The sequence below is a fragment of the Atractosteus spatula genome, chromosome 15 (genome assembly GCF_055471065.1).
Source record: "Atractosteus spatula isolate fAtrSpa1 chromosome 15, fAtrSpa1.hap1, whole genome shotgun sequence".
NCBI classification, from domain to species: domain Eukaryota; kingdom Metazoa; phylum Chordata; class Actinopteri; order Semionotiformes; family Lepisosteidae; genus Atractosteus; species Atractosteus spatula.
Window position 1 is genome coordinate 13,071,485 of NC_142720.1, and position 18,457 is coordinate 13,089,941.

The 18,457-nt window shown below is 37.5% G+C and overlaps 1 protein-coding gene across 2 annotated transcripts; it reads right to left on the bottom strand.

Moving 5' to 3' along the window:
* Positions 1 to 832: 832 nt before the first annotated feature.
* sanbr (SANT and BTB domain regulator of CSR) lies at positions 833 to 17,164 on the bottom strand. Of its 2 annotated transcripts, XM_088933955.1 has the most exons (21): positions 17,117 to 17,164; positions 15,934 to 16,085; positions 15,393 to 15,582; positions 15,124 to 15,205; positions 14,000 to 14,238; positions 13,729 to 13,787; positions 13,319 to 13,479; positions 12,942 to 13,028; positions 12,748 to 12,858; positions 11,842 to 11,965; positions 9,042 to 9,194; positions 8,437 to 8,579; positions 7,785 to 7,884; positions 7,654 to 7,686; positions 7,388 to 7,487; positions 6,715 to 6,803; positions 5,600 to 5,628; positions 4,009 to 4,082; positions 3,805 to 3,893; positions 3,121 to 3,212; positions 833 to 2,216 (listed from the first exon to the last, which is right to left on the bottom strand). In XM_088933955.1, exons 2-21 carry the CDS (start codon positions 16,081 to 16,083, stop codon positions 2,180 to 2,182), a joined length of 2,142 nt encoding a protein of 713 aa, XP_088790081.1. In that variant the 5' UTR covers positions 16,084 to 16,085; positions 17,117 to 17,164; the 3' UTR covers positions 833 to 2,179. The 2 variants fall into 2 exon arrangements, with proteins under 2 accessions (XP_088790081.1, XP_088790083.1); XM_088933957.1 differs by lacking the exon at positions 7,654 to 7,686.
* Between the last annotated feature and the right edge of the window lie 1,293 nt (positions 17,165 to 18,457).

Consider the following 18,457-nt stretch of genomic DNA (forward strand, 5'->3'; position numbering starts at 1 on the left):
CCAGCCACTTAGGCTTATATACTGTAATAATACTAATATTCTTAGACTAAAAGTGTCTGATTCATTCAGTATTTTCAAAACCTAATTTATAAAAATAATGATCAGATCAGTCATTGAATTTTTATCGTATAACTGACACATCCTTGTCTTGGTGTATTTGGAGAGTATAATGTTCATAGTGTGTAATTATTTTCCATAAAAGGGACAGTGCTTTAGTCTAATAACAGTGTATGCCATATTGACGCAACCCATTTTAAATGACAAGACAATAAGGCATTTTTTTTAATTTATTGAGATAGATTATAAGCCCAGAGGCTAGCCACCTTTATGTTACAATATAGTCAAATAAACCCATTCTTCTCTTTGTATATATTCTAGAAGTCACTGAGAATTACAAATGAGGATAGTTTGCTTCTTGGCCAAGCTGATAACCTCTGCTAGATGAGATCTTCAAATCAAGACTGCAACCAGCTGTGTATCGCCCACAATTAAAAGCTCTTCAACATTGCCTGTATAAAATATCATTCATATAACTTGAGATTTGGTCCTGAAACTCACATTTGTCAGATAGCACAAAAGGCAGGTTAGTCACACCTTGGCACTAAGTCTTCATAAGAAACATGAAACAATACCAGCATTATTTTTACATGTACATTTTTAATTTTGAAACCCATGTCGTGGAGTTTCAATATTCCAGAAACAATATAGAGAGAGAAGTGTGGAGGTTTTATATGCTTCCTCAGAGGAAATCATGCGTACATGATCAAGGTTCAAAAAGCGGAAAAGTACCTTGAAGTAGTAGTACTATACAAAGGGAAAAAAAATGCATGTAAACATTTCTTCATCTTTATTTGAAACAATATTACAACTTAAATACTATTCCAATGCTCTGTTGGGAATATCTAAGTTCTATGTTTTACAGGATATTAATGTGCAAAACAGGATTATATCCTGGGGAGTAAGTGAAGAAAGTTAACAGGATTGTTCTCCTTTTTCTTGATGATTCTGATATTAAAAAACAAATGTGATCAACCCTAAATTAGAAATTATTGTAAATATTTTATAAGAAACCCAGTATTTGGTAGAATAAATGCTAATGTTAAATTAAACCTTTAAAATAATTGAAAGCAAATGCCAAGGCAGACAGTTAGACTGTTACTTCTAAAATTGTATTGACATTTTATATTAGTGGAATTTGAGTACATAATCTTGAACTTTCATGAAGCCCCAATCATTTTAAATAAATCAATGATCTTAGGCTATTATCATATAAATCATAGCTGAGTTTTACATCTTTACAGTTAAGATTCTCTTTCTGTTTTTGTAACAAGAAAATGATTTTTAACTAAGAGGTTCAAGTGCTGCTGAGCACAGTATCACAACAAATGACATATTAAAACCAATCGCTAAATTTCTTTTGCGAGCATTAAGATCCAGTGTTCTTTGTCGTACTGTACGGCGTGCTGGAACTCAGTTTACAGATTAATATAAGAACGCCCAACCCCTGCAGCAGGCTTGTGTCAGCCAGTCTCTTCAGGTGTTATACACATGAAGCACTGCCAGACAATTCAACCACACCTCTGTCTCTCGCCTACACATTACGTCAGTATAAAGCTGATTGGCTCTGACAGGTGGGCATGTTGGAGAAGCACAACTGATGGCCCTTATTCTCTCCATGCTGTACAGGAGTCACTGCCAGAGAGCAAAGTCTTTAACAAACAGAAACTTAAAAATTGGAAAGGCATATAATAAATCCTAACTGACAATTCTAACTTCATCAAAAAAGGACTGGCAGTTCATATCACATGCCAGCATTTTTAAATGTTAATGCCTCTATTTTAAAATTCATTGATGGTATTTATTCTAACACCTTTAAAAGGGTGGGTATTTTCTCTCTCTAAAATGACTTCTGTCCTCTAATACAACAGACGTCTGGCCACTGGCAGGTGGAAAGCACTAAAAATAATTCTTGTCCAAGGGTCACCTGAGCCAAGCACAGCTTTCAGCTGATTTAAAGCTAAACAAGTTAAAGCTACATTAGAAACCTCATCAAAAGGAGCAAAAAGGTCTAACATATAATTGATGTATTTTAGACTGTTAATGACTCTAGGATTTGAGACAAAAGGGTAGCTTTTTCCAGGGTGTACATGGAGAATATTATGGTCTTGTCTCCCAGTTTCTAGGTTGGACGAGTCTGGCCAAAGCGCGTCTTCGGCCTATGTAGAAAAAAAAAACACATTTGTCTAATCATGAAGCATAAACAAAATGACATCATTTAGGTACTAAAAGGAAAAAGAAGACTCCTTAAAAGATCATGCTGTGAGCGTCTTTAAGCATTTAAAATGTTTAAACCTATTTAAATCCATTAAAGGTCTTCATCCATCATACAAAGATATCTATTATCCTGTTGTTGAAAGGTATGGTTCTGAATATACAGAGCACAGAAATTTGCTCAGAAGAGTTTTATTTTTAAATAAATGTTTAACTTGCCAAAAATGAGTTTTATGTTCCTCTGTTACACCAACAGACTGCTACTTCTTTGCGATCAAACATCTGTGCTAACTGCTATGTTTCAGGACTTTTGAGAATAAGATGATAAAAATACTGTACTTCCTAAAGAGTCCTAATAAGTGTCATAAATGTAATAAAAGCAAGGATATAGTCCATTTAATGATGTAACCTATAAAAATTGATTTTTCCTTTAAGGAAAGTAAAATCTCAGGGTCTAATCCTGTCATTAAAAATATTTCATATAATATTGTTTATTTTTGCCTTGTAAGAGAAAGAACACCTAGGGTGCAGAATGTATCACACAACCTGCTGATGGGTGGAGTGAACAGCCACTTTCCCATTTACTTGAAAGTATCCCCTGATTCATTACAATATAGGTTGGATACAGTTCATAAGAGTTAAGGATAGTATGTACTGAAATGATAAACATCAGACCACATAACTTTGATAAATAATGCAAAGAGAGAAAAGACTGCAGTGTTTTGAAGTGAAGTATAGGACCCTACAGTATGTGCAGACACAAGAAAGACAAAAAACACCTACATCTAAAAACCATTTAGAGAGGTATAAACAGTGCAGATTTCTGTACCTTTCATTGTCTAACATTACCTTATGTTCTTCTCTGAGCTGGGCTGACGATTGCTGGCTTGTAAAGATGCTTTGAGTTGAGCCTCCAGTCTTGCATAAATACCACCAGCATACTGAAAACCCCAAATAAAGAAGAAACATTGCACCTCTAGGTTTGTGTGGTATAAAGTACAGGGCTATTAAGTTTATGGGATTGTAAAAATGTCTGTGATTGCCAACTCTTTTCCTTTCCCTCGGAATTCAACTGGAAAAGCAATGTCTTACTTCTCCAGCCGGTCTCATATGGAGTGGGGCTGTTGGTGCATAATGGCTGTCGCATATCACTCTGGTGTTATTACTAAACATTTCAGCAATGGATGATGTGGGTCTCCTCCCGTTTGTAAATGGAATGAAAAGAACAATATTAAGGCTATGACTGATTATCATAACATGATCCTAAAGGGAGCGATCACCTTGTTCCCAAATTCAGAAAAAGATCACATCACATCACTTTTAATTATCCACTTTCAATTAAGGTTCATGGTGAACTAGAGCCTATCATGGGCAGCACTGGGCACAAGGCAGGATACACTCTGGATGGGACATCAGTTTTAAAAAAAAGGCAGTATCTTACAAATTTCTTACATTCAGGTGTTTATGGGAAAAAAAAAAGATCTGGGTAGTTTTTCAGCATGTTTAAACTGTGCACTGTCCTCCAAAACTTACTTCTTTCATCTCCTTAGATTTATGGCGTTCCATGTCACCAAATCTCATCTTCGTTAGATGTTCAATAATTTCTACCATTCTTCGCTGATCTGCAACAGTAATATTTTTGAAAGTAAAAAAAAAACAAAGATGCATTTGGTTCAGAAATTTACATGGATTAAATTAGATAAATGGAAGAAAAACGTGTTTTGCAAAGTGTCATACCTTCTTCTCTTTGTGCATCTTGGTTGTATCGCATGGATCGTGTGCTGTCCCATTTACTTTTCTGCGTACTTACTCTGAAAAAAAAAATAGTTGCAATGATTCAGCTTTCAGATGGATGCAGGTGAACTTCCTGTGCCAGTGTCATATGGCTACAAAAAATCCTGAGTATACTACACATCTATTATCAGAAAACCATTTGTTCCCCATGAGAGTCAAGTAAACTCAGATATTATCTTGGAGACTCAGGGCACAAGGCAGGACTGCATCCTGGATGGAGCACCAGTCCATCGCAAAGTATAAACTAGGGATAGGCAATCCTGGTTTTGAATGGCCGGTATATCCGCAGTTAACCTAAATTAACTAATTATTGGCTTAATTTACCACCTTCTTCCAGCTCTGTAGTACACACTATGAATTGGATTCATTACCCTGCTCTCCTCCCCACTGAGAGCTGGTGTGTGGTGAGTGTACTGGCGCACTATGGCTGCCGTCGCATCATCCAGGTGGATGCTGCACATTGGTGGTGGTGGAGGGGATCCCCATTACCTGTAAAGCGCTTTGAGTGGAGTGTCCAGAAAAGCGCTATATAAGTGTAAGCAATTAATTAATTAATTTAAGTTCTACTGTAGGTGCTTTGAAAATGACCAGTCCTCCAGGACTATGATTGGCCACTCCTGATAAACACACACAGACAGATTAGAGACAGCCAATTAAACCGCCAATGTGTCTTTGGCCTATGGGAAGAAACCAGCAGTCCTGAAGAAAACCCATTTAAACACAAGGAGAACACACAGCGGAGGCGCAGCAGAATCAAAACCAAGACCCCAGAGCTGTGAGGCAGTAGCAGTACCCTTATACCACCGCAGTCTAAACCACCATGACACTGTGAAATTAATGGTTTAAAATGAAGAAATAGGAAAACGTGGTCTATGCATAATTAAAAGAGACTTGTGTGTTCCGTTAACAAACTGCCTGTGAATGATAAAATATGAATGAATCATACATGCGAACTAATTAACTAAAGGAATTTGTACAAGTATTTTTTATCTTTCATATCTTTTTTATCACAGTCACCGAAGAAAGGGCAATTTCCCTATTGCAATGCGCAGCTCTTCAAGTTTCATCCTGCATAAGAACACTTTGACCAGCTTTTGATATGGTCTATAACATGTCATAAATATTTAAGATAGCATTCAACAGTTCTTACATGGCTTTGTAACATGGAGGACAACCAGGAATTTACCGATATGAGGTAATCTATGCCTACAAACTGAAACAGTACTCTAAAAAAGACACTATATCATAACATTTAATAGCTCCTAGTCTTATTAGGCATATATAATTATATTTACCAATACGGACAACTTATTATGTAAAACTTAAAAATATAACTTCTTATTTAATGAAAATGACAGCTACTCAAAATCTATAATCCATTTAGTCAAAGACTAATATGAATGTTAACCAACTCTACAAACCATGAAACATTATTGATTGTTTAACTGCTTTATTTTACACATTTATTTACGAACTTGAAAGTTTACACTAGGGTATTTAAAGGCTATATCTGACCGAATTAAAGAAAACTTACGTGAATGCTGTTGAATCTCGGGAAGGAGCCTAAAATAAAGGATAACAAAAAAAAAACTTAATCAGATGAACTGCTTTCACAAGTCTACAGTGAATGAGTCATGGGTGCACAGTGTCAGAAGGGAGAAGTGAGGTTCATCATAAGGTACAAAATAAAGGCCTTTATTTACAGAATGAGACAAAAAAAAATGGGAATCTGTTTAAACTTAGTATAATAATAAGTTCACCACCGTTGGGTGCCTTTTACTAAAAGGTTTAAATATCACTCTCTCTCAAACTTTCACTCACAAGCAGTAGGTTATAAATGTAATGCGCAGTTAAACTCTGCCCCTGCATTCAATCACGGTCACTTCAGGCCCAGGTCTTAAACAGCACCACTCCCAGGACAATGGCGAAAAGAATGGCCTTACATCCCAGCAGATTTCTACACTGCCGCACGGTATGGGTTTCAGGCTGTGACATGCTCAGCACACAGCTGGAGATCAGCACAGGACAGGCTAATTGGCTCATTGACCAAGCACAGAGAACACAACAACACATCACATCTAACGCCTTCATAATGATTCTAGTATTTGCTTCAGATTACCGGTTGCTGTTAGTTATGGTTTTTAAACATCTGTGCCTCCAAACAAAACTTCGAGAAGACCTTAATTACTTGTCATTACATACTTTAATACTGTCCAGGTCAGAACAAAAATATGAAGAAATTGCACAAAAAAATTAATTTTAAAGAAAAATGTTATGAATTTTAAGGAGTGGTTTTCCGCAAGCAAGCGATTGAACAGGCAAGACTGAGTGTCTGGGGTTCACCTCATTGCCTGTCTGCTCCAAATGAGCAAGGCGACCCCAATTAGTTAACTGCCCAAGACAAGAACAGCTGGTTTCAGACAAGACAGAGATGTTTAATATTTAATTCATTTTATTTGATTATTTTTTGTTTGTTCTGATAGAACAGTGCCTCCATATTCAGTAACTAACACATTATTTGTTATGACAATATTGGCTTTAACTTATCTGAAATCCACTGAAAGACATTTAAAGGATGTAAGATTAAAATCAGTAATCCATCTGTTTGGACCTGTAGTTCATAAACATCTTATAGATGAATGCTTTTACCTTTTCCACTGTTTTATCTCTCCTCTGAAAGCTGGGTGATGACACTTGTCTCTTAAGTGGTTTGGAAATCTTCTTAGCTTTCTTTGCACCTACAATCAATTACAAGTGGTGCAAAGATAATTACATATACATTAATCATAGTGTCACACATTGTTTATATCACAACATTCTTTTTTATTCAGTACTTACTGTATTGAACTAAACATAACACCATACATAGCTTTTTACAGCAAAATGAGAGGCATTTCATTTATTATGTCAGACATTTCTGAATGTTATCTGAAAGGTTATAAAAATAGGAGGTTCCCACTGCTAAATTTCAGCACACAGTAGATGACTCTCCATAGCTTTCAGTAGATCTTTCTTGTCCATTTTTTAATTGGATATATTGTAAAAGGATTACATGAAAAAGGAAACATGATTCCAAATTCCAAATATTTTTAATATTTGTGTAATACTACAGGAACTTAACTGCTTATATTATGCCACATTTTTGTAAACTTTCAATTAGTTATAAAACAACATTTATCAGATATGCATGCAGGGCAGTTGAGCACAGATGACGTTTAAAAGTCAATGTTTAACAAGCAATAACTAAGTTAGCACCATCTACGTCAGGTAGTATACACAGAGACAATCACAGACAATCACAGAAAACCTGCTCTTGTTTTACTTTGCTTTTTGGACACCTCTTCTTCATCTCCAACCTCATCTTCGGTGACCTCTGAGCCCGTGGTATATTCCTCATCTTCAGAAAAAAGGGACTGCTGCCTCTATATGAAAACACTGACATTTACTCTGACATAATAAGGAACGCCTAAGCTAAAATCTGAAGTCAAGTCTCCAGACTAACATTGAGTCATGCTGTTGAACTCAGACTGCACATCAGAGGGAAAGAACTGAAGCAGACTATACATATGGGGAACGTAAATGACGTACCAGCTGCAAGCTCCAATTTTTCAACAGTGAAAACTGTAAACAGAGAAGAAAGAAGAAGAGGAAAATGTGGGCATCGCTTTATTTTTTTGAGGAAACTGTACAATCCACACATATCTGAGTTGTGAACTCACTGCAGTAGCCTCGCCAGGCTTTTGCCCTCTCAGAACATTCGGTTCCAGTTGAATATCACAGTCAAGGGCCCTCTCTCCTGATGCTGAAGAGGTACCATTGCTGTTGAATAAAGATACCCCAGTGAAACAGTATTAACAGCAAATGGTCTTCCATCCACCCACCCATTCCATCCAATTCAGGGTCGTGGGGGAGCCAGAGCCCTTCTCTGCAGAAACGAGCGCAAGGCAGGCTACACCCTGGATGGGAAGCCATTCTACTATCGCAGGGCAGACAGACACAAGCACTGACAGGCACACACTCACGCCTAGGGTCAGTTTTCCCAGAAGCCAATTAACCTACAAGTATGTTTTTGGACTGTGGGAGGAAACCGGAGTATCCGAAGGAAACCCGTGTAAACACGAGGAGAACATCCAGACTCCAAGCAGACAGAGCACCAGTTTGGGAACTGAACCCAAATCTCAACCCATTCCCATTCACAATTTGGAATTCCCAAGCCTTGCAGCCAAGCGTCCCAGGACTGCAAGACAATGTCAACCACTGTGCCGCACACTTTAATATTATTTTGAAACTAATTTTCCACAACGGCTTCCTAAATGTGACAGTAGGAAAACATGGTTTCTGCAGTCCTGTTGTAACTCATCTCCCTCTTACCATTCAGGATCAGGAGGGCAGGGCACACAAACAGCATCCCTGTGCAGGAGCAGGTCATTCAGGATTCTGGTTTGGGATGAGTCAGGCTGATGATCCCCGCGGTCCCCATCTATACTAACAATGTGGTCTTTCATTTGACAACCCTGCATCAACACAAGGGGCAGATAATAAAATGGAAGATCCATGGGCTCCCCATCCAGATACGACAATCAACTAGTGGGCCAGAAAAAAGGTGGGACACAACTGCTTAGTGAGTTTAAAATAGACTTCGTTGGATTCTATAAGGAAGGGCCTGCATTTGCATTTCACTACAAATATTGGAAAAAAAGTAATTTTATTTCTGCATTCCACTTACGAGAGGCATATAAAATGTTGATAAAAAACAAAAATCTAAAATGTATGTAGTGAAAGAGGTTTCAGGCTCTTCTAAAATATATAATGTTACTGTAAATGACAGGGAAATTACACAAATCTATCAAATTGTACTACAGAGGAGTTACAGCAGTGTAGAACAAAAACAATGTTTATGGGAGATCTTTTAAATACCAGTAATTCTCATTAAAGATTTTAATTTGAAGTAATGAGCAAAGATCACAACATGCTACCTTGGGCATTCTGGTGGGATCGAAGCGCAGTACTCTCTGACTGCAGCAGGTATAGACCCCAAAGGCCTGAGAGCCCCGCCCACTGACGGGAGTGGGGTACACTGCTTTTTCAGGGTGGTAACGACACTGAGACAACTCAGTGCACAGGAACACCTGACAAGACAGCGGGCAGACCATCAAAGTGTCGGTCATTACACAAGGCAAGGGAATTGTCAGTGGGTGTGAAGAGAAATCCTTGTCACAATGCTGAACAAGTCTATCTGGGATTTACTGTATGCTTTCATAACATCACGCTTCAGTGCTAAACTTATTAATCTCTCTCAAAACACAAGCCATTTGAAATACCAAATGTATGGTTAAATGATTGTAAAATCTTCAGTAATCTGAGTAATATCAAGTAATATCTTTTTTTTAAATATCTAGATTTTCACTAGCATTTACAATTATTTTCAGCTAATTAGGAGCAAATTCAGAAACAAAAAAAAGTTTTGAAAATATCCATGTTTCATTGTGAAAATTCATGGTTTTACAGAGTTGTTGCTTAAAGAGTCACAACTGTTTTTCATAGTTAATTCCACTAACAGTATTGTTGTGACTAGAGGGACAGCATTTCAGTAAGGTTAGCAATGTTTGCACTTCCTAAATTGATTGCCTTACCATGTATCTTACTATGTATCTAAGACGTTTTCTTGGGCCAAGAGACAAGTAAATATGGAGGAAGAAACAGATTATCAAAAGGAGTCTTTATATAATTAACTTGGGTTAATTAACTTCAGGTCAAGTCATTAAGACAGTGAAGTTAGACAGTGACAGTGTTTACTGAGGTCATTAAATCAGCCTCCAAAATATAGGACCATAGCATAAATACAGGGCATAAAACCAGGTGATGTCCACGTAATCTAAAATCTGAGTACTGAATTTTGAGCTGTATTATACTGTATAAGAAAGCATGCTGGAAATTTGTTAGCATCAATTATGAGAGGAAATTTTAGTCATGGTTAAGTTTGGCCTGATATTACTCTATTATCAAACTGTGCCAGAGAATAAAAAAACACCTGTGCAGTGATACTCGGTATTCCTTGACTTTGGAGAGTGAAATTATTCATATTTATTATTTGCTTACATATGTAGCGGCGAGGCTTAATAATAAGGCAGAATTAAGTGTTTCTGAGCTTCCCAAATGAGGCCCCATTTCTCTGTTCATCTCTGTGGAGCAGCCACAGAGAGACCATTAGTGCAGGGTGATTTAAGGTTTCCTAGGACAGCTCCCAAAGGGGGATGCATTTAGCTAAGTCTGGCTATCATGATCAATGGTCATCCATTGGCGCCTATCTGTCTAGGGAGTGCCGGATGGACATCTGGACTGCATTACTAAGTGTCAGGACTAAGTGACTCATATCTCACCTTGATCAACCAATCAGGGACTGGTAGGGCTGAGTAACCCACGTGGGACTCTGATGCCCATGGAACTTTCAGCCAATCAACGAGCTGAAGTTCCTCCAGGTAAAAACAGGCAACACAGGCCTGGAGATTCAGATTCAACAAGATTCAGATTCGGGAGATTCAGTAAGATTCTGGAGAGGATTCTGTGGACTGTTCTAAAGGGAATTCAAAGGAGAATTCCAGGGCAGGACGGCCCAGGAGCAGAAGGCTCCCAAGGGCAGGACATTCTCGCAGCGTGCCTCCTGACCATCCTGAGACTCAGCCCGGACAACCACGGAACGGCCAGTGTGTCCGAGTGCCAGAACTTTCCTTTGTTCTAAGAGTCTAGAGTGGAGGTTGCCAGAGAGTAACCAGCAGCAGGCCTCGTGAACAGGTCGGAACTGTGGACAGCTGAATCACTATTCAGAACTAGCGCTTCATCAGGAACGAACCGGTCCTCTTCCTGATTTGCTGGGACCCACAGTCATCTTTTCTCCTGTGCACAAACTTTGCTAGTTAAAGCCAACACTAACTAGCCGGTCAGTGAGCATCAGCAGCGCACCGTCGCAAGCCGCACAGCACAACCTGGCACCGAGCCAGAGAGCGCGGATTGGACAGCATCAGCCTGCAATTGTTTCTTTGTGCCCGCAGGAGATCTGAATCCCCAGAAATTGGATGAGTATTCAACTTCACTGCATTACAGCTCGAGAATTCAATTGTTATCCCAACCAGTTGATATCAATTTAATTCCTAAGAGTTATGTACTTGTTTTGAGTATCTAATGTAGAAGTTGTAACCAAGTTCACTTTACGAAACGGTCTTAATGAATGATATACTGAACGTATGTCCTCTTGATATGTGTAACACTTCGTAACTGATTGAATATATATCTTTTGTATTCTGATAACCCTCTCGATAAGATCTGTTAGGTTTAAGGCATACTCTATGTATTAATAAATGTATCCTCGTGTATTAGTACCTGTGTGTGTGCGTTGTTTGAGTTATATCGCATGGTTGGACTCTAAAGCCATCAAAAGAATCAACTTTGTGATTTACTGCTACAATTGAAAATTGTCTCAGTAAATGCCCAAACCCTACAGAACAGGTGCCTTCAGAGAGCCACTATGATTACATATTTGGCGTCCCTGAACGGCTATGAAACACTACACATACATAGCAAGCTGGTGCCTGGATCTTATATAGTTATTGATTCTATAACAGTACATAAAGTTAAGATGCTGAGGATACAGAATATAGGCTGAGAGTCACGAGATAATGCCTTTTGTCCTTTTGTCTGGTTTGTACAGTAGCACATGCTCATTGTCTTAGATATCAATGGGCATCATTACTTACAATAAAATAAAAATAAAACTCCTACCTGCTTACACCGAGAACAGGTCAATGAGTTAATGGTTCCCCAGATTCTCCAGTAAACAAGGTTCCAGGATTTTAATTCCTCGTATAAACTGATTAAATAGTCATGTATTTCCCAGTTTTTTTCTCTGAAAGTGAAAATAAACCGACAAGACCTAAAACTGCTTAATAGCAAGTTTTGACTGAGAATTAATTGTACAATTTCAATGTTTTTATTATCTCCAGATCACAAAGGAAATTTGTGTCGAGGCAAACATGGACTTCACTGTTGTTTTTTACATTTATGGACTTACAGTATGTTATAAAAGCATGACTCTATCTTTCAGGAAATACAGCTACTGCAGAATCATAACTTACAATGCTCTCTAAATGTATTGGGAAAGCAAAGTCAAAACTGTTCTTCTTGGTTTACAGTCAAGCGATTTGTATTTGTGATCAGGAGATTAAGGAGATGTATGAATGACATGTACAATATTTTAATTTTATTTTTGGATAATTTCATTCATATATTTGATTATATTAGAACACAAACATGCCTGTGTTCAATTCAGTTAATTCAAGTGACAATACAAATTGGGGAGCACCTTCACATACAGTAAGTACATTTCAGATTTTATAAGTCAGTATTTAGTTACATTTCACTTTGAGACAAAAACTGCATGACACCTGAGACCTGTTCTCACCAACCTTTTTCTGCAGTCATTTAAGATGCTGAATTGTCAATCATATTAATACATGATCACAAATACAAATGGCTTTACCATTGAGCAAAAAAAAATACTTTTGAATTTTGTGTTCCAATTTGTTTGGAGGGCACTGCAAATCAGGAAGCTAATATTTAGTTTTTATGTGAATTTATTTAGGTTCACTGAAAAAAATCCATACCAAAGACATAAATGGTAAGCATTACCTTGTGTGGGTGTATATTATATTCCCATGAAGATCAATGTTAATTTTTCCTGGAACACAGGAGATTTTGCTCTCTGTTTCTTTGGTAAGAAGTTTATTGCAAAGACAACATCTGAAGAGGGAGAAAAAGCAAAGAGCTGTGTTGACAAGCACGGTACTCTGGAAAGCACAAGAGGAAGAAAGCATCGTTTTTACCTGTACAGGGTTGCAGCATTGCCTGGAGAATCAGGATTCTTATACTCTGAGTCAAAAAGTCTCTCAATCTTTTTCTGAAATATTTTGCTGCAGAACAAAGGCAAAATACATTGTAAATGTATATATATAATATATCATATATAATAAATATTGTAGATTTATTATGTTATATATAACAATAATATAAATATAAAAATAATATAAATATATAATAAATAAAAACATGCCACACTGGCATTTTAATGATTTCAGGATACAATTTTATTTTAAAATCTTTTGTTTAACAACACTTATACTGTACAGTATAATGTATAATAAACACAACCATATAGCTGACACACACAGAACACATCTGAATAAACTTCAAAACTTGTTACCTTTTAAATTTATCCTTTTTGTCTTTTATGTCATCTGCCTCATTGTGAGTGAACAGGTCTGCTATTCGGGTAGCTAAGTTAGAATTGATGCAGTTCATATTGCATGGAGTAGCTACAATAGCACTCATGTGCTTATGACAGTACTGTACACATTCTTCAACCTAAGGGAAAAAGGAGTTAGTAAAATTGTTGTTTAATCTTATTATAACATGCTTCAGAAATTGCAAAAAGTGAAGACAGAAATCTACACAACACTGCACAAAGGCTCAAAACGGTATAGAAATTGCATACTAGTCTTATTCCAGGAACTACATGACCAGTCTTTGCAAGTAAAGGAAAGCCAGCTAATTGCACAGATTATATCATATGGTCCAGAAATAGAACACTTGCAGCAAGCATAGGTTACTTACTAATGTGTCCATTTTCAGAAATTCTGAAGAGATCAGGATTGAAATCACATTGCTGGGTTCTGAAATAAATGCATAATACACACAACACCTAATACAACAAATGTTAAAATATCATAATTCATGATACAGCAAATACCTCAATTGCACAATACCATTCAAAATACTTCAGCACAATTCTATGTTCACATTTCTGTAGTCTTACATCATTATTGTTTTAATTATTTTATCATTCAATGAACACCCAAATAAATCAAAAGGTGGTTTTCCCTACCTAATCTGGGTTTGTCATTATTTTCAGAAGATTCGCCATTCCTCTTCACATAATTCATCAGCCAGTCAAAGATCTGAACATCACAGTGCACAGAAATATCCACCTCCTCCCAGCGCTGGGCATCCACAGACAGGTACTCAGCAAAGTACTTCATCTCATTGATGAGGAGGTCTCGTGGGCACACAAAGTCCTGCTTCAGATTCTTGGCCTCATCGCAGACATGGATCACCATGTTAGGTCTGAAAGGGTCGGTTTAGAAAGTGACATTCACAAATTAGGATATTTAACACTGTGGAACAATCGTAAAAATGATCTACAGTATACGTATAATATCATTACCCGGTCTGAAATGAACAAGAGTGTCTCACAGTGAGAAAGATTAATATTACAGAATATTAGTATAAAAAAACCAAAAGATTTAAAAAGAATGAAGGCAATAGAATACAGTAATACAAAATATTACAGAAGTGCAAAAAACATACTATTTTATTAAGTGCTGTCGATAATCCAAATTACTTGAGTGGCATTCATTTCATAAACTAATTAAACATTGGAGGAAAGTAATTCGCCAGCAGCCATATCACCCTCCAACTCACAATTAACAACCCACTGAAACTAAGCAGGGGTGAGCTTGGCCGCTATCTGGATGTGAGACCACCTAGGAGAAACTAAGGTTGCAGCTGTTAATGTGGCCAGTAGGGGGTGCTCACCCTAATGTTATACTGTAAAAAGGCACTGTCCTTTGAGATGTTAGACCAAGGTCTTGCCTCTCTGTGGGCAGAGAAGTCACAGATTAAAAATCCCAGGGTGCTTCTCAAAAAAAGTAGGGGTATAAACCTGGCATCCTGACCATCCCATTGTCCCTCCTAATAATCCCCATTTAAGAATTGGCTTCATCACTCCTCCCCACTGATAGCTGATGTGTGGTGAGTGTACTGGCATCCATGTGGGGCTGCACATTGGTGGTGGTGAAAGGGAGTCCTCATTATCTTTAAAGCACTTTGAGTGGAGTGTCCAGAAAAGTAAAAGGAATGATTATTAATACTAATTTCATTATGAAACAGCATGCTGATTTTCCTAAACATTTTGATATGCTCATTAAAAGCAAGCTAATGAAGTCCCACCCTTTGCTCTCATCCACTTTCCCTTTGTACTCATCTGTAGTGTTGGTCTCTTTCTCAGCTGATGAGTGTGTTACAGGAAAACCTGAAACAAATATAAATAAATTGACAAAAAGATGTCAAAGATCGTTTCCTCATTTACAGTTTGAAGCATTATGCTCTACCAAAGAGTGCAGAAAAGAACCAGAGCAATATACACTTCCAAACTATTCCAGATAACTAAATGAAAAAGCATTAAGTTCTGTTTGGAATATTAAAGCCTGCACTCTTACCAGTCACTGAAATAGTGCTCTGACTGGGTCGCTTTTCTCCCAGTTCTTCAAAAGAGTCAAGCAATGTGGGCTTGACGTATGTCGTCGGGGTATCTGATGGGGATCCCCCACTCGCCACTAACGCATTGCATTGGTTATCAGTGTATGGAAGGCTTCCACTGCTCTTCAATTCCTCGAATCTCCTAGCGCACTGTAAATCATTGCAAGTGTTAGAAATTCTCAGTATTCATTTTACTATACTTCTAATGCTAATAACACTTTGTATAAACTACACTACAATGTATGAACATGTTTTGACACAAAGTAATTTTGATACTTCCCTTACTGCTAAGGAATTCCATGAACACAAGAAAACAAAATGTTTAGTACACAGTGTGCCACATAGCTTTTTATAATGACTTTAGAAAGACAGAGCAGACCTACCATGGGATTTAGTTAATATCACTTTCAAATGAAGTATTTGTTTCCTTCAAATTACTTTCATTGCCAATATGTGGGATCACATGCCACAGTATCATAACTATAATAGACAGGATTTTACCTCTTTGGGTGTGAAACCAGGTACAAGTCTTGCCACATTCTCCCAGTTTATGGGCTGAGGAACACCCCAAAGGGAACTTAAAATCATGTCTAGAACCAAGATGTTATTATCATAGGGAAAGTTGTTGTTCACAGAGCAGAAACGGCTCATACCTGTAATGAATTAGACATAAATAACACATGTTAAGAAAGACACTTTTAGAAGCAGAATTCTTAAGTATGAACATTAATAGACAACTGAACATTCAACAGGACTGTAGTTAAATAGGGCGATTTAGTGGAGTACCACAGGGATCTGTATTAGTACCTTATCTCTTTCTAACTTATACCAATGATCATCAAAATGGGAGGGTTAGCAAACCAATTTAAAAAAGATTGAGATAAAATTCAAGAGTGTGCAAACACCTGACTGCTAATACTTAAATATAGAAATGTGCAGAATATTACATTCATGTAGGAAAAATACAAATGACAAAATTAGAAATACTGAGCTTAAAGTGTAATGTGTATTTAAGATGACATATTGTCTACACCTTTTAGGCAATAAGAGGAAGCACTGAAAAAGACAAACTAAATGTTGGGATAGACAGTTAAAAGCTTGGAATTTAAATCAAGGCATGTTGTGTTAATGAACAAGTAATAGGTTTATTCCATGTTGAAAAAAAGAAGAAAGAAAACACAATGTTTTGGCCGTGGAGCCTTCTTCAGGTGTGAGCAAGGCTCCTCCACAGCCGAAACGTTGTGTTTTCCTTCTTCTTTTTTTCAGCATGGAATAAACTTATTACTTGTTCCTTTGCAGCCTACGCATGCAGCTACCCACCTGAACTACTATGTTGTGTTAATATTTCACAATATACTTGTTACATTTAATTTAGAATATTATGAACAATTCTCGTCACTGTATTACATTAAAAAAATTGCTGCTCTGGAATCAGTCCAGGGAAGTGCAACAAGAAACATTCTGGGGCCTAAAGGAACATCCTCTATGGACAGTCTAAAATACTCAACCTTTTTTTTTCTTGAAGACCATGATGGACCTGATCCAAGGATTTAAAATCCTCAAAGGTACCTATAAAGTCAACCCAGCAGACCCTTTCAGGATCAACTGTGAAGCATGAGCCATAGGACATGAGTACAACTATGTAAAAGAACATTTTACACAAAGAGCAGAGGGCACTTTTTACCCAAAGGGTTGTGGGACTATGTCTTCTTTCAAGGATTGGCTGGAAGAATCCTTGGATTAATGACCAAGATCCAAATTATTTGGCTAGATGGGCCAAACAGTTCTCCTTCTTGCACACTTGTGGGTCTGTTATAAGAGGGTAACAGGTTTATACGGATTCACTTTTTTTTCTGCCAATATAATGGCTGATTTCTATGATATGAATGCCCTTAACAGGGGTTTTAGCAATTGTAACCAACATCCGAAAGAGTGCCAAAGACTTTCACTTAGTATGAAATGTGAGCGGGAAGACCGTTTTCCATTTGTTCATGTTCCAGTCACCTCACAGACCACACTGTAACCCAAATCAGGCAGAACACACCCTGGGCGGGACGTGCATTGCATGAGTCAGGCGCACAAGGATCCACTTATAGACATCACATCACCTTGAAGACCAAGCTGAAACCAATCACATTTTTAATTTGCCATTATAAAGTGAGTGTCGTCCCACGTCCTAAAATGATTAACTTAGCTAGACTAATGAGGCGTTGTCAATTAAGGCAATTAAAAAAGAAAGCGCTCTCTTGTTACAGCCTCTCCCACGCAAGTAATTCCGCATAAATTAAAAAATAATAGGCAATGTGTAACTCTGCCAAAGACAATTTTTAAAACTTGTGTATGAATCGAGAGTCCTCTTGGATTTCGAACACGGTCTTCCTGGCTCTTGATTTTCTTTTAGCCTAACATTTCACTTAAGAGAAAAGCTGAGATCGCCTCTTCTGAGGCGAATCAAAAATAAAGAGTCCGCCCTGCTACTGTACATAGTTTAAAAGGTATGTCAAGGACACTTCAAAGATGATTTGTAATATTTCAACATTGTAAAGTTCACCATTTTTCTTTTCAGGATCTCAATTTGTCAGCTAGGTAGCACATAATTCTGAAATGCCAGTAATACTGCCCAACGCCACGCAGCACTGAACCTAACGCCATGCAGAACAACGTTCGTCATAAAAGATTGATGACGTCCGTACGCATTGCGCTTCCCAGGAAACACCACCACAGCGCCATATGTTCCTCACAATGAATGAGGCAATAAAAACCATGTAACAACGAAATGTGATAAATATAATAACTTCCAAATTATAAATGCGTTAATTTATTATAGTAGCTTTATCAGTTTAAAGCATGCTATGCCATGTAATACTTAGCTAATTTTCTCATTAAATGGTCCTCCTCTTCTTTTCAAAAGCTTTATCAGATATATCCAGTCTTAACATAAAAGACCGCAATTAAATAAATTCGTTTACTACACGAAAAGCCACAGTTCTCGGTATCTGCCACCCGGTCATCCAGTGGTGCATTA

What these genes read in the sequence shown, in the direction of transcription:
- sanbr (XM_088933955.1), bottom strand. Translation starts at nt 16,083, where the DNA reads ATGAGCCGTTTCTGCTCTGTGAACAACAACTTTCCCTATGATAATAAC. An exon ending in CTGGTTTCACACCCAAAGAG is followed by an intron (nt 15,583 to 15,933) that starts GTAAAATCCTGT and finishes AATGATTTACAG; the next exon opens with TGCGCTAGGAGATTCGAGGA. An exon ending in GAGATAAAACAGTGGAAAAG is followed by an intron (nt 5,629 to 6,714) that starts GTAAAAGCATTC and finishes CCTTTATTTTAG; the next exon opens with GCTCCTTCCCGAGATTCAAC.